The following is a 15,067-nucleotide window of genomic DNA, read 5'->3' as shown; positions in this document are numbered from 1 at the left end:
TAAATTGCAAATTTTAGTTCCAGATCCAAATTCTGAAATCGCCAGCATGTGAATATGTTTGGATTCTGGCATCTGGCTTCGTCTATGAGATCTGGACCAAATGCAAAGGCCCAATCCTGGTTCAGGCCCCAGTTCAGCAAAGCACCTAAATATGTGCTTAAATTCCGTTAACCTCAATGAGATGTAATACATGCTTACATGCTTTGTTGAAATGGAGCCTCAGATTTTGAACTTCTTCTTCCTCTCCCACAATATTCAGTTCTCAAGCTCCAGATATGGAATTTATACTGTATTTAAAATAACTGTTATGCTAAGAGACAGTTAAGCACTCAGAACTCCAGAAATGCAAAAGCAGAGGCTGCATTCATAGCTTAGCACTATACCATTTGGGTGTCTGCATTGCCATACACTTTTAATTATGTAATTACTCTTTCTCAGATAATCCAATATATTGTCGAAGAACTTTTTTCTGCAACCATAGATGCATGGGTGTCATCTTCTACGTCTGTATACTTGTCCACATCTGCCAAGTAGATATAATGATTGTCGGGTTCTCTTTTCCTCTCAATGTAAGCCCAGAATTTCCCCATTTACTGTAGCCCCTTTCTTGTCATAAAATGTCACCTTTGGATTTGGAAGACGGGGACTCTTGTGTGACTGATGAGGAGGATAATTCTCTGTGAAGTAGAGGAAAATCCTTGTTCTAGGTGGACTACTCTACTGAATGAGATGAAGGACCAAATCCTGTACAGATTTGTACTTGGTGCATTCCCCTGCCTCACTTAATGGGCATTTGTCTGATGTCAGCCAGTGTGAAATATGGATTTTTAAAAAAGAATTGTGGTAAACTTTAAACAAATGCAGATAACATTCTCATGGATAAAACTGCGAAAACAAAACATCCAGTGCCCTGAGACTGGAACTGCTATTTTTTCCTTGTGTATAGGTGTCATCTCATTCATGAGCTTCTTTCATCTGTGGGTAGATGCTTGTGTTCTGAGAGGTGCTTCTAATGCCCTGGATTAATATGCAGTACACAAGACTAGCATGTAGCCTAAAAAGATGATGTTCATCCAATTCCCATTGTTCCATAGGTGCTGGCACTATGGGTGCAAGGGATGCTGCAGCATCCAATGGCTTGAAGTGGTTCCTATAATACATAGGATTTAGTTTCATTCTATGGATCCCAGCACCCACCCTATAAAAATTGTTCTGGCATCACTGCACTGTTCATCTTGACAAGGAAAAATCAGGGCCTCTGATAGGGGCAGAAGAAAAACAAGGATCTAAGGGAAAGAAATTCAACTGATTTTATCATTCTTTGCACATGGTCTAATGGCTAGAATGAAGAATGGGGAGTTAGAACCCTTGGTTCTATTCCCAAGTCTGCCACTGACTTGCTTTGTGACTCTTGAGTTAGTTGGAGAATTTTCTCTGTGCTCCACTTTCCTCATATATAAAATGGATGTGGTAATATTTCTTGTACGAAGGTGCGCTCCCTGCCTCTGTAAGAGCCGGGAGGCCTTTAGCCACCCTGCTCTGTTCTGAGGGAGATGCCTATTTAGGACAGGTGTTTGTCCCTGGGAGAGGGTATCCTTAGACCCTGTTGGGAAGGGATCTGATGATTCCTAGAAAGGGTTGAAAGAGGGAAGGAAGTTGGCTTCTAAAGCATTGAGAGAGATACAAGGGGCAGGGTTCCTGCAAACAGCTTTGATTTGGCGTTCCTTTGTGAGCAAAGAATGAAACTGTGCCCTGAAGAAAGATCCTGAACAGACTTTTGGCAGAGATGCTAGAAAAGCGCATTACATTATTGTTATTGGGACTTTCATATTCTCAAACCTTTCATGAGGGAACAGTGGAATGTCATGGGAGGTGTCTGAATTGGACACATACTTCAGCAGTGTAATGCTGTAATGAGAGAGATTCTGTGCTGCAATGGGTCTTATTAAATCATCGCTTTCTGCAGGGATGGTCAACCCACATCCAAGTGGAAAACTTTCTCTGCTCTTGCCCTTTCCTCTGCAAAGCTTATGGTGTTACTTGTTGCTTGTTATTCATGATGTACAGAGATCATAATGTTTTCATTCTGCCCAATAGAGCCAGCCCTGCACTGTTAATTCCTGATCCTCACCAGGCTTTGACAACTGAAAATACTCTATTAGACGTGCTCCTTTGCAGCACTCGAGAGGTGATGCCTTGGCGTTTAGAGAACCTTACTACGTTGTGTCAAAACTGAAATATGTCCTTGGTTCTCTCTTGGTACAGCTTTGTATCCTTCCTGCTTTTGAGCATCTGGCTCCTTCTTCCTCAAGTCCATCATCAGGTATACTGCATATGCATGCTGTAAGACTGCTCTAAGGAGGGGAAATCTATCACAGCTTGCAGCCCTCAGGCTTCATCTTTGCACAATTGAGAGAGGGAACTGAGGCTATGTTTAGACTGCAGGCTTATTTCGGAAGAAGCTTTTCCGACAGAGATCTTCCAAAAAACCTTCTCCTTAAAGAGAGCGTCTACACAGCAAAAGTGCATCTAAAAAGCAATCTACTTTTTTGAAAGATAGCGTCCATCCGGTGATTACTATGGATGGAGTGGCCACCAGGGCACCTGTGCTTTTTCCTCTTTCCTCTTCTTTCGAAAGAACTCCCTCTTCCCTGTCCACACACGCCTTTTTCTGAAAGAGGTCTTTCAGAAAAAGTCGTCTTCTTCTTAGAAAGAGGTTTACCAGTGTCAGAAAAACCCTTTTGTTCTTTCAAATTTTTTTTGAAAGAACGTGATTTCAGTGTGGATGTAACTGGAGTTTTTTCGGAAGAAGTCTGCTGTGTAGGCATACCTTGAATTTCACCTCTCACATAGAGGGGGTAGAGCTAGCTGCTACTGCCCTCTACAAGCCAAGAGATTCATCTAATCAAAGAAGCAGCACCCTCATCCAAGCCTTACCTATCCCCAAAGTCTTAAATATGTCAACCGATTTAGGATAGGGATGCAAGGACACCTCTGCCTTTTCTCTTCAGCAGCATGGGGCTTAGTGCTGTGGACAACCTTGCACCCTTCCCCTGTTCTCACCATAAATTTCTCCCATGGAGATTGCTGAGGGGACTGTTATCAAACACTGAGGGAATGTAGCCATGAAGTTGTGCACTGAGCCTTCAGCAAGTGCAGAACACACAAGGGTAGCCTGGGAAAGGGATGGTCCAATGTAGTATTAAGCCAGCTTGGTGCCCACAGGTTTCTGGGCTGTTGAGGGGGCTAAAAGGGACTCGGTATAAGATAAGCACTCAGGGAGCTAAGTGGGGGCAGCTCTTCCTTGGCTGCCTGTGGGCAACTCTGCAAGCCTCGACACATACCCTTGATATGCCCCCTCCTGTTCTTGGTCCTACCTGCACCTTGAGGTAGCCTGAATAAGGCCATCGGTAGCATGTCAATGCTGGGCATGCACCAAGTATATTCTTCTTCAGTTGGTTGGGGCTTTTACAGCCTCTATACATCAGCATGGGGGGAGGGGGTGTGCTGTAGCATGTGAGAGAATCCATCCGAGTACATTTCCCTATAAAGTGTCTGAAAAAATCAGAGGGAAGGGCTGAAGGTGAGCTGAGCATCAGAATAGGCCATGAGATCATATCTGTTGCAGCTTCAAACCAAACCAGGGGGAGGGGGACACAGGAGAGAAGGAGTTAGGGCAGTAACCCCTCAAAACAGAGACTAGATGAAGCTGGGAACATTTCTCCTATGTACTCCTGTCACGGGAGGAGTAAAAATGTCAGTGTTTGCCTGGTGGAAACATGTCACAGAAGGAACAAGAAAGGGCACCTTTCCAACCCAGAGTGACTTTTGTATTGTCCTGAAAGTGAATCAGGTGGGGAGGGAAGGAGAGTTGACTTATTTTAACTTGTTTGGCTAAACCTAGAACCCACTGGAACCCTTGCCTATAATGGAAGGTGAAGCCAATGAATGAACCCTGAGCAAGGATTTCCCTCTACCTCCCCCAAGCTTGTGCATCACCATACACCAGTGGTCAAACCAAGCAAAATGAAAATACCAAAAATATACCAACATGTCATCTGAAGTTCAAATGGTGTATCTATATCTGTACAGCGTAAAAAACAGTCACAGCTACCTACTGAAGAAACAGTGTCTCCACAACTGAAAGGCAGTTCCTATTGTTTGTTGGTCAAACTTTTCCCATTTATTGAAGCTACAAAAGATAGCTGCAGGTGCACCTCTTGCAAAAACACCCCCCCCCCCAAAAAAAAACCCTTACAAACAAGGAAAGTTTCCTGCTGCTACAATTGATAAAATTGGAGGAGCTTGGTTTGCCAGACCAATCAGCAAAACCAATACTGAAAACCATGTGAAAAGGCCGCAAATCACCAAACCTCTGGACTGCATCAACATGCAGAAAGCCTTAAAAGACAGCCACTATGAAAGCCAATTGTAGAAACACTTTATGAGGCTGGTAATGTTGGAGACACAACATAATTTATGCAAACAAACATGGCTGTCACATCTTACTTTCTATTTAAGCAAGAGACACCATAGCCTACAAACTAGAGGCCAGTGTTAAGTTCATTGATACTTGGAAACCTGAGGTAGGATGCTAGTTCTGAACAAGACCGGAAAATGCTCACTATCTTTCTGCAAGAAACTCGATTAGCTGGTTAGAAGCATGCGGAGCAACAGTGAAAGACTCAGCAATTGAAAAAGCGAAGAACTCTCTCACCAAATTAAAACAAAATTATAAACATGGCAGATGAATGCACAGATGCGATGAAATTGTCATCACATATTGTCATTTCATACGTTATCTTGATGTCAGTGACAGGCCAGTATATACATTTCTAGATGTTCAAGTTATAGAAGACGACAGCTTCATCTGTACAACCCACATCTGAGAAGGTTAAATACTTGTAAATTGGACCCCAAACAGATGGCTGCTTATGCATTTGATGAATCTTCAAACTTCTATGGAAGCCATGGTGGAGTACAAACTTTGCTCAAAGAAAATCTTTCCTATACAAACTGCAGCGGGCATCTTTACTTCAGTACCCAGAAAGATAATGGAGCAAATAATTAAGCAATCAATCTGCAAACGTCTAAAAGATAATAAGATGACAGCATGGATTTGTCGAGAACAAATATGTAAAAGAATCCCACTCTAATAGCTTTCTTTGACAGGGTAATAAGTGTTGCTAATAAGGGGGAAAGTGGTAGATGTGGGATATCTTGACTTTAGTAAGGCTTTTGATACATTCTCACATTAACTTCTTGTAAACAAATTAGGAAAATATAACTTAGATGGAGCTACTATGAGGTAGGTACATGATTAGTTGGGAAAACCATTTCCAGAGAGTGGCTATCAGTAAGTTCACAGTCAAGTTGGAAGGGTGCAGTGCTTTTTTGTGATGGTACAGCCTGGAACGGCGTACTGTCACCTATTTTCCCAGCACACAATAAAGAAATGCCGCTCTACTCTGCACTAGTTAGGCCTCAGCTGGAGTACTGTGTCCAGTTCTGGGCGCCACATTTCAGGAAAGATGTGGAGAAATTGGAAAGGGTACAGAGAAGAGCGACAAGAATGATTAAAGGTTTAGAGAACATGACCTATGAAGCCAGGCTTCATGAACTGGGCTTGTTTAGTTTGGAAAAAAGAAGATTAAGGGGGGACATGATAGCGGTTTTCAAATATCTAAAAGGGTGTCACAAGGAGGAAGGAGAAAATTTGTTCCTCTTGGTTTCTGAGGACAGGTTAAGGAGTAATGGGCTTAAAGTGCAGCAGGGGAGGTTTAGATTGGACATTAGGAAAAAATTCCTAACTGTCAGGGTGGTCAAATATTGGAATAAATTGCCAAGGGAGGTGGTGGAATCTCCCTCTCTGGAGATATTTAAGAACAGGTTAGATAGACATCTGTCAGGGATGGTGTAGACGGAGCTTGGTCCTGCCTTGAGGGCGGGGGGCTGGACTCGATGACCTCTCGAGGTCCCTTCCAGTCCTATTATTCTATGATTCTATGATTTTCCCCTGCGTACCAGCAGCTGTTTTCCTGAGGCGGCTTATCTCCAGATGGAAGCCTGCTTGTGACGTGAGGCGTTTTTTTCCCCCGGCTCCTAATGTGGTGTTTTGTCTGTTAAAGTGGTCACTGTTTCAGCCCTCAGTGCATCCTTTTTTTTTTTTTTTTGCTCAACAAGTTTGAGCCTGGAGTACCGGCACCTTTTTTTCTTCTTCCAAATAAGCACTAGAAGGGCGTATCAGGTAGGATCCTCCAGGGATTGATCCTGGGTGCAGTTCTGTTCAATAATTTCACCAGTGATTTAGGTTTAGATTTAGAATCTCTTGGCTCTATGTCACAGACTTAGTACTGACAAGACCATTAGTGACTGGACTGGAAGCTCCTACTATTTGATTTCTAACAGTGCTTCTTACATCTATCATTTTAACATAGCTTGTAGTATCTCAAAAGCACAAAGTTATTGTTACCAGCGACTTGTGATTAAGATTTAAATCAAATTGGGAAGTTTCACTATCCTTATTCTAAGTTTGTTAAATACATCTCCTGTAATATGTTGCTCTTCAGTGGGTACATAAGAAAGGCCACACGGGGTCAGACCAAAGCTTTGCTATCCACAAAGCTTATTGCCCTGTCAAAGAAAGCTATTAGGATGGGAGCTTTTTACATGATTTGTTCTTGACAAATCCATGCTGTCGCCTTATTATCTTTTAGATGTTTGCAGATTGATTGCTTAATTATTTGCTCCATTATCTTTCTGGGTACTGATGGCCTCTGCAGTTTGTATAGGAGAGATTTTCTCTGACCAAAGCTTGTACTTCACCATGGCTTCTATCTAGCCCAGTATTCTGTCTGTTGACAGTAACCAATGCTAGATGCCCTAGGGGGAATGAACAAAACAGGTAATCATCAAGTTATCCACTCCCTGTCGCCCATTGCCATCTCATGACAAACAGTCTAAGAACTCCATCCCTGCCCATCCTGGTAAATAGCCATTGATGGACCTACCCTCCATGAATTTATTTAGCTCTTTATTGAACCCTGTGATAGTCTTGGCCTTCACAGCATCCTCTCATAAGAATTTCCACAAGTTGACTGTGCATTGTATGAGGAAATACTTCCTTTTGTTTGTTTTAAATCTGCTGCCTATTAATTTCATTTACTGACCCTGGTTCTTATATTATGAGGAGTAAATAACTTTTCTTTATTCACTTTCTCTACACCTCTATCATATCCTTCCTTAGTTGTCTCTTTTCCAAGATGAAAATTCTTTTCTCATATGGCAGCCATTACATACCCCTAATTTTTTATTTTTTTTGCCTTTTTCTGAACTTTTTCGAATGCCAAGATATCTTTTTTGAGATAAGGTGACTTTATTTGAATGCAGCATTCATGATGTGGGTGCACCATGGATTTATAGAGAGGCAATAAGATATTCGCTGTCTTATCCTCTATCCTTTTCTTAATGATTCCCTGTATTGTTTGTTTTTTTGACTGCTGCTACACAGTGAGTGGATGTTTTCAGCGAACTATCTGAAAGGACTCCATGATTTCTCTCAAGTGATAACAGCTAATTTAGTCCCCATCATTTTATATGCATAGTTAGTGTTGTACCTTGGTACCTTCGGTGGTCTGGACTGTCAGTGTCAGTGTCATCTGGTCAGGGTCGTCCTGGCACGCTCCTGACAGGACCTCTACTCCGTTGATAAACTTTCGGCTGCGTGCGTAACAATCGGTACTCCCTTTATCTAGAGTGTCAGACCCCGTGCACTTGGGTCAACACCAGAGATCTGTGAGACACCCCGGAAACGATAGATGCAGGCAAGGTTTGAAATCAATCAAGCAGGTTTATTGTCAAATGCGAAGCTCTACCAGTTGGTAACAGAGATCAGTACAATGTAACACCACTGGGCACTATGGCCTGCATTGACAAGGTACCAACACCGGGCAGGCCTATTGCCATATATCAGATATTAACAGCAGGTAGTCAAAGTTAAGCTACTGTGCATTCTGTAAGTTTAGGCAATGACACCTGCCGTTCAGGCGCCTAGTGCGCCCCCCCACAAGGTCGGCCGGAGAGCACCCTCTGAGGTGTCCTTTTATAGACAAGTACAAACAACTGACATCATTTCTTTACATACCAGTTTACCACCCTCTGTTGCCTAGTTACCACCCCTCACCTTATGGAAGGGGGGCTTACTTACTATCCTTCATGATGTCAATCTCGACCTGGTCCTGAACCTAGGTCGGTATGTGCATTCGTTTTTAGGGAGTCTTTGTACCAAGACATGTCTTATTAAGATGTTCCATTACTCCCCTTTGGCTTACAGTCTGTACCTAGTGCCTCCCTGTGTCCTTCCATGCTCAACCTAACTTACACAATCACACAATTATCAATAGGGTTTCTTTCTTGGCTCCTGTGTTACTGAACCAAAGTCTTGCTCACTAGATTGCAAGGCCTGTTGCTGTTTTCATGTTACAGGTCTCTATTTAGGCCTGCTGACTCCATGTTGCTGACCCTCAACTTACTACAGGTAGGATTATGTTTCCCAATACGCATTACTTTGCATTCAGCAACACTGAATTTCATCTGCCATTTTGTTGCCCAATCATCTAGTTTTGTGAGATCCTTCTGAAGCTCTTCACAATTTCCTTTGGACTTAACTGTCTTGAGCAGTAAAGTAAGGTAATATTTATTGGAGCATGTTCTATTGATGGGAGAGATAAGCTTTTGAGTTATACTGAGCTCTTCCTCGGTTTGGAAAAGGTACGCAGAGTGTCACAGCTAAATACAAGGTAGAACAAATAGTTTAGCACAAGTTGTTAGCCCGTGTTCTGTGTTGTACACCGTTATAGAATCATTGAATGGTAGAACTGTTTCCTTAGCTGATTTATGCCAAAAGAATATGTGGTTGATTGTGAATTCCTAATGAAAGCCATGTAACTATACTAAAAACACAGTTATGGTCTGTCTACCTGTCTCAGGCTCTTAGATGGTCCCACCACCATAGTTTTTGAGTTTTTGAGGTTCTCACAATCTTTGTGAGACACAATTATCTGTATATTACCAATGGGATAACTGAAGCACAAAGTGATTTGCCCAACTTCATATAGGACGTCTGTGGCAGAACAGAAAATAGAACTTGGGTCTCTAGAGTATCAGGCTGGGCCAGTCTTCCTCTTGCTATTGGCAAATGTGGAGACAATAGATATTTTAATGAGAACCGAACTACTGGAGGCTTAACTCCCCATGGCTTGAGCTAAAGGGAGGGTCTGCTTTAGCTGTAAGTCCACTACAGTCATGAGGATTATCCCCTAGTGTAGGACATGATCTTGGAGATATGATCACATGCCTTAAACTAGTTTAAGTTTAATTTAACATGATTGTGGTTGGTATGTTTCATTTTTCTCTGTGTTCAAGTTCAAGACATTAAAAAAAAATTTCTTAGTGGCAGCTACTTGGACCAGTCCTTATTAGTATGGCCCATGTGACACCTCCAGAGTTGGCTCCTGCTTCTGATACTTAGATACGCAGGCCCACCAATGAGTGGGAGGAAAAGAGGGCTGTTGTTGTGGGGCCCAATGATATAAAGAGGGAGTGGTGGTGACCAGAGCCCAAGGTCCTTTAAATGGTCAACGGAGTGCCATGCTGTGCACTCTGGGCAGCACTGAGGACTGCCCGGGGGAGGCATTGGTGCTCTCTGGACAGCGGTAACGGCTGCTTAGCCCCAGCTCTGCCCAAAGCCCTGCCCCTTCGCAGAGCTGTCTCCCCTGCTTGGCCCAGGATCCTGATGAGGCTGTCAGCGCCACTAGAGATACATCATCCTTGAACCCTATTTGTAAATTGTGGTTGTGAAGGCTCCTATAAGTGTCCATGTATGTTCTCTCTCTCGCTGTCTTCTAAGGTTATGGGTCAGGTGGCCCATGAGGAATTCAGATTTAGGTTCTGGGGTTCAGCACAAAGAGAATGACATGACTGAATCTCTTCTCTTGCCTGTGCTCCTGCACGTTTGTACCCTTTTGAGTCTCCTGCCAGAGGTGGCGTTATAATATCTCAGGGCAACAGAAGTAACATGCCAGCTCAGATCTTTAATGACTAGGATCATGTGATGAGAAAAGGCGGGTCAAGAAAACTTGGGCCACATCCACTCAAGTTAAAAAGCCTAGCATCTTTCTGAAATCTTGGCAGTTTTTAATTTTAATAGACAAATGTACTCATTTGTTGCACGTCATCCTAGTCTCCGTGCAAAAACTTCCCGAGTAAATTCTCAGGAGTAGATTTCCTGGAATGCGTCGAAGACCAGCTCTGATTTTCACATTTCAGCATATAACGCATTGGCAGGGTTTCTGCATTTGTCTTCCCCTTACTGCCATCAATCTTTTGCTTTTCAGAATTCACTGACTGTAGAGAGGGGATAGGAACTGGGAAACAAAGGTTTGTAGAGTTTCCTGTTAGGGATCTGGGGGAGAAAGGGAGGAAAGAGAAGGCTGTTCCCTGTTTTTGTTTTCTCAACTTTCTGGATGGTGGTAGCATAAATAAAGTTGCTACACCCCCTTTTCTCTTTACTCCAGTCTTCTGTACAACTGTGTTCATGATTAAGGTATAATTTAGTTCTCTGTGTAGAGAAACCTAATCGAAATGCAGCATGTGCAGTAGCAAGGACAAAGAGATTGTGCAATAAGGACATTTATGATTTGATGACATATGTGGTGCTGTACAGAACCGAGAAGAGAGAGTCCCGTATTCTTCAAAATGTATGGTCTGTTTTTCAGTCCTGCGTGAAGATTTTAAATAATAGTGTGTGGGTTGTTCCTTGTTACAAGAGGAATACTAAGCACTCTGCTTCTCTGCCTGTGACATATAATAGTCTAGTCTCCGGTGGGCTGTAATGTGTTGTTCTAATTTCAGTTGTTGGGTTTTGTGCACAGGTGGCTGGATGCTGTTGGTGACTTGTGAAATACAGGAAGTCAGACTAGATGGACCCCTGCTTCCTTCTGGCCTTAAGCTCTGTGACGGCATGACACTATTGCTCTCCTACCCCTCCCTCAAGCTAGCCTCCTAGAAATGATGCCTTTCATTCAAAGATTAAATCCACAGTACACATAGTGCCTTGATCAGAGTTACTCAAGAAGCCTGTGGCAGTCTGAGAATTATGAGGCACAGGCCTGTGCTCTCACCACTAGACCACACACTCTATTCTGTAAAGGGATGTCTTTCTGAACTGCTTTAAAAGCAGAGGAAACCCTCCTGCTCCGCACTGCCATGCTAAATGGAAGAGTCATTTATGGTTCCAGCTTTTCCTTTGCATTTGACTGACAGCCAAGTTCCCTTCACTGCCTGGTCACTGGAGCTGATTAGTATGCGAAAGGGTCCGCCTCGCATTGAGAGATGCAGCAGCAGCAGCAGCAGCTTGCAGAGCTGTCACACTCACACAGGCTTATCTGCACTGGGTTGACGAATTAAAAAGCAAGCCAGCCAGCAAGGAAGGGAACGAGAGAGGGAGAGGGAGAGAGAGAACCTTGCAGCCAGCATTTGCGGGTTTTTTTTTAAAGAAGGATTTTGCGTCTGAAGTGATCACAGACTGTGATGATGCTTCACTTAGCAGGCTTCAGAATGAGCTAGAGGCAACAGATAGGGGGATAAACCAAACAAAAAAAGCAGACCAAAACCAAATACCAACCAACCAACCAGGAGCAGTTTTCTCCTTTATTCTAGCATGGTGGATGTATGGACAGTCTTACAGAGCAGAGGTTGACATCTCCAAATCTACCAGCCCCACATCTTGAACACTACAGTGTTCTGCATTGCACCATGACCTTGGATGTTCAAACGGTGGTCGTTTTTGCCGTGATCGTAGTGCTATTGCTTGTGAATGTCATACTCATGTTCTTCCTGGGCACTCGTTAAATGGATTTTTTCTCCTGAGCTGTTGGGGGCTACTGCCACTAGCAATTCAACAAGAGAGCAAGAGCGAGCGAGAGAGAGAGAGAGAGAGAAAGGAGAGAGAGAGAGAGAGAGAAAGAGAGAGAGATTTCTTACTGAGGGGGGAAAACGCACTGAGCTTCAACATGGCCTCGCTGTGATATGTATGACGTTGGTATATTATCTCTCCGTAAATCTTTTGTCATGTCTTGTCTTTTAAGTATGCCTGTAAGTGTAGCTGCTTATTGCCTGGGTTTTAAATGTGATAAATAATAATAATCCATTCATCTATCTCTTGGTTACAGATAGATAGATATAGCTGTACATTCCTAGACAGAAGCAGAGTACAAAAATTGTTAAATAAAATAAGCAGTGGGTGTGTTATTTTGGTTCTCTTAAAAATACAGACTCCTGTTAAGAACAGAATAGGGATTTTTTTTGCTCAGAATTGCTTACAAGCAATTAATATCTAGTGTCTCTAAGAGTAACTATGTAGGTGCCAGGTGAGAGATGGTGTGTGTTTAATTGAATCTAGTACTGGACATTTTTTAAAGGTGGAGAAAATTCCTAGCCAAGGAATTAATGTTATGCAATCTTTGCTAAAATAACATTCAGCCACAAAAAGGGAAGAAATCTGACTGATTGATTTATTTCTGTTGCCTTGACAGTGTGACTCGAATACTCAGTATTCAGCCCAGAAGCCTCCAAAATAATTCTATGTTCCCACCAGTTTATCATAGCTCTTTTCTTTGGACATATAGCAGAGAATGAAACATAACTAGCCGGACTCTTTTTCCCCTTCTGGTTTATGTGTGTTTCATGTCTTTGCAGAGTGGGAAGAAATGAGAGATAAAAAGTAATGTATGTTTTGTTTTCCTTTGTTAAAGCAACAGATGCTGTGGTTTTGGTTTGTTTTGATATTTTTTCTAAAAATATTATTTAGAGTTCCTTTTTTTTTTAAACGTACAAATGAAAAATCTTTGCCCTTCTCAGGCATAGCAGCATTCCAATATGGACAGTTTTTGGCTACTTCATTTACATTGATTTTCTTGAAAATGAAGTGCTAAGTTACATATTATAGGCTCAATGAGAAGGTGTCCACTAGTTCCAAGTCCTTCCATTAAGAGATGTCCAGAGCTAAATGAAATTGTTTGCTAGTTAGGTAACCGTGATTTGGGAGGTGGGTTTTAATGCACAAAGTTTCGTAGGAATACAAAATGTGCTTGGAAGAATAATATTGTTTCTACATGCAAATCTCATACACAGAAGCAGTGTTTCTGTCTGAAATCTTGCTCATTCTTTATTATTTCTACTACAGGAAAAGCTCTAAGCTTGCTAAAATTAAACAAATAAAAATTACAAATAATCACAGCATGTTTTGGAAATGTTTGCGTCTCACGATAATATTAACTGGGAGTGTATTTCTCTGGTGATATAGGCAGTTCAAACTAGCTCCATCTGTCTACATGATTTTTCCCATGTATTCCATTAGCTGCAATAATACATAGCCACATCTATAGAGATATAGATGTATATACACATATATATCCAGATGAGTGTGTCAGTTACAAATTTAGTGAACAGTTTTATGTAGAGTTAAGCGTATAATTTATTGCAAAATGTCAGAATTTGAATTTCAAACAGATGCCGCAAATCTGACACTTTCAAACCTAGCTTTAACTGCAAATACAGGGAAGAAAAAAAATCACTAAGGTCAAATGTAGCATTCAGCCACATAAACCAGCCGGAAATATTTAATCAGTATAGCCAGTTTTAATCCATATTTGATTTATTTGTCTATGTATAATAAATCCATAAATTGTGACACAAGTCCATAGCAGCAACTCTAGTGCCTGCTGGCTGGCTAGCTGGCTGTCCTTTTGCTCACTTGTAGCTCTACCCATGGAACAGGTGATTGCTTCACTTTACAGAAGACTGAGTGGGTCTTCTTTTAAAAATTCATCATGATGATGGTCTGGATTGCTTAACAAGTAGAATTTGCCTTGTTTTCTATCCTAGCCAGCTGCTGTTAATACATGTATGGGTTGGAAACCTGTTGGAAAGATTGAATGAACATAGATGACCATGAGATGGGAATTCTTTATCTAGGATTTTTCCTCTCAGAAAACTAAGAATCAAACAGCCCCTCTACTCCCCAAAAATTGATTAGAATAAATAATTTTGAATCGTATAATTATTTAAAGGAGTAGGGGAGGAAACATAAAAAAACAAAATTAGGGAAAGGAACAGAAAGATAAAACTGGTCTTAACTATCTGGATTTTTTTAAGGTTAGATTTTGGCATGAAGGTTTACCTTTAAATAAGATTTCTACAAGGAAAGCTTGGTAATCAATTTGTATTTCTGTCTAGTGCAAGTCACATTCCTTAATGCAGTGATTCTGGCTGACATTTTGCATTCTGGAAATTTGTGTATATATGACAGCGTATGTTAGAGTATGTGTGAGCATGCTAGTATTTGAAGGGTCTGTGTTTGAGTATGTTAACTTGCATGCTACAATTTTGATTCCATCAGTGGTATGGTTTTGAATTTTGTGTTGCTAGGAGATTAAAATGGGGGTGTAATGTATGAAATGTGCCAAATGAAACACTCAACTCCAATAATTGTAGAGTGATCACTAGGTATTTTTTTTTATTTCAGTGTATCTAAAAAAATAAATTTGAAACTTGGAAATAGGAAAATAATTTCAACTTAAATCTTCTTGAATTGTATTTGCCTGAAGGCTAATGGAATCAAAGAACGTTGATATAAATGTAACGATCTGAAGATGAAATTTTAGAGTAGAAAAGTTTGTGTGTTATTTAATCAACATTGTTCTTATTGTATGGATAATGTTTTTTCCTAGATGTCTGGATGGGAAGTGAGCAGGCATTAGGACTGAGTCAATTTCCCTGTCCCGGTCCCCCCACCCCCATCTATTCCTTAAAGGCCACCCTTTCAAATGGGCCTCAACCCAGCCTCTACTGTCACATTTTGGTGATGTTGCAACAGCAATTCCGCGTTTAAAAATATATATAATTCAGCCATCAAACTGCCTGAATTGCAGGTGCAATTAGCTAGTTGTCCTTATTAAAAAGGAATATATATCAGAATACACCATATTAATTGTCTAAGCCATGAACA

The 15,067-nt window shown here is 41.5% G+C and overlaps 2 protein-coding genes across 8 annotated transcripts in view; both read left to right on the top strand.

Moving 5' to 3' along the window:
• Positions 1–15,067, top strand: part of ARHGEF9 (Cdc42 guanine nucleotide exchange factor 9) — a 399,027-nt gene that overhangs the window by 216,774 nt on the left and 167,186 nt on the right. Inside the window, exon 1 of one of the 7 annotated variants that reach the window (XM_006136162.5) lies at positions 11,960–12,089. The exons of the other annotated variants lie outside the window; for them this stretch is intronic. The gene's annotated coding sequence lies outside the window, so the exon portion shown is untranslated. Of the gene's footprint in view, positions 1–11,959; positions 12,090–15,067 lie in introns of those variants that run through there. 7 annotated transcript variants of the gene reach the window in all.
• On the top strand, positions 10,144–11,910 carry LOC142831223 (uncharacterized). The gene has a single exon (XM_075940854.2). It carries the CDS (start codon positions 11,731–11,733, stop codon positions 11,908–11,910), a length of 180 nt encoding a protein of 59 aa, XP_075796969.1. The 5' UTR covers positions 10,144–11,730.

Source organism: Pelodiscus sinensis, chromosome 13 (genome assembly GCF_052426305.1).
Source record: "Pelodiscus sinensis isolate ZL-2025 chromosome 13, ASM5242630v1, whole genome shotgun sequence".
NCBI lineage: Eukaryota > Metazoa > Chordata > Testudines > Trionychidae > Pelodiscus > Pelodiscus sinensis.
This window is presented reverse-complemented; position numbering and strand designations above follow the sequence as displayed.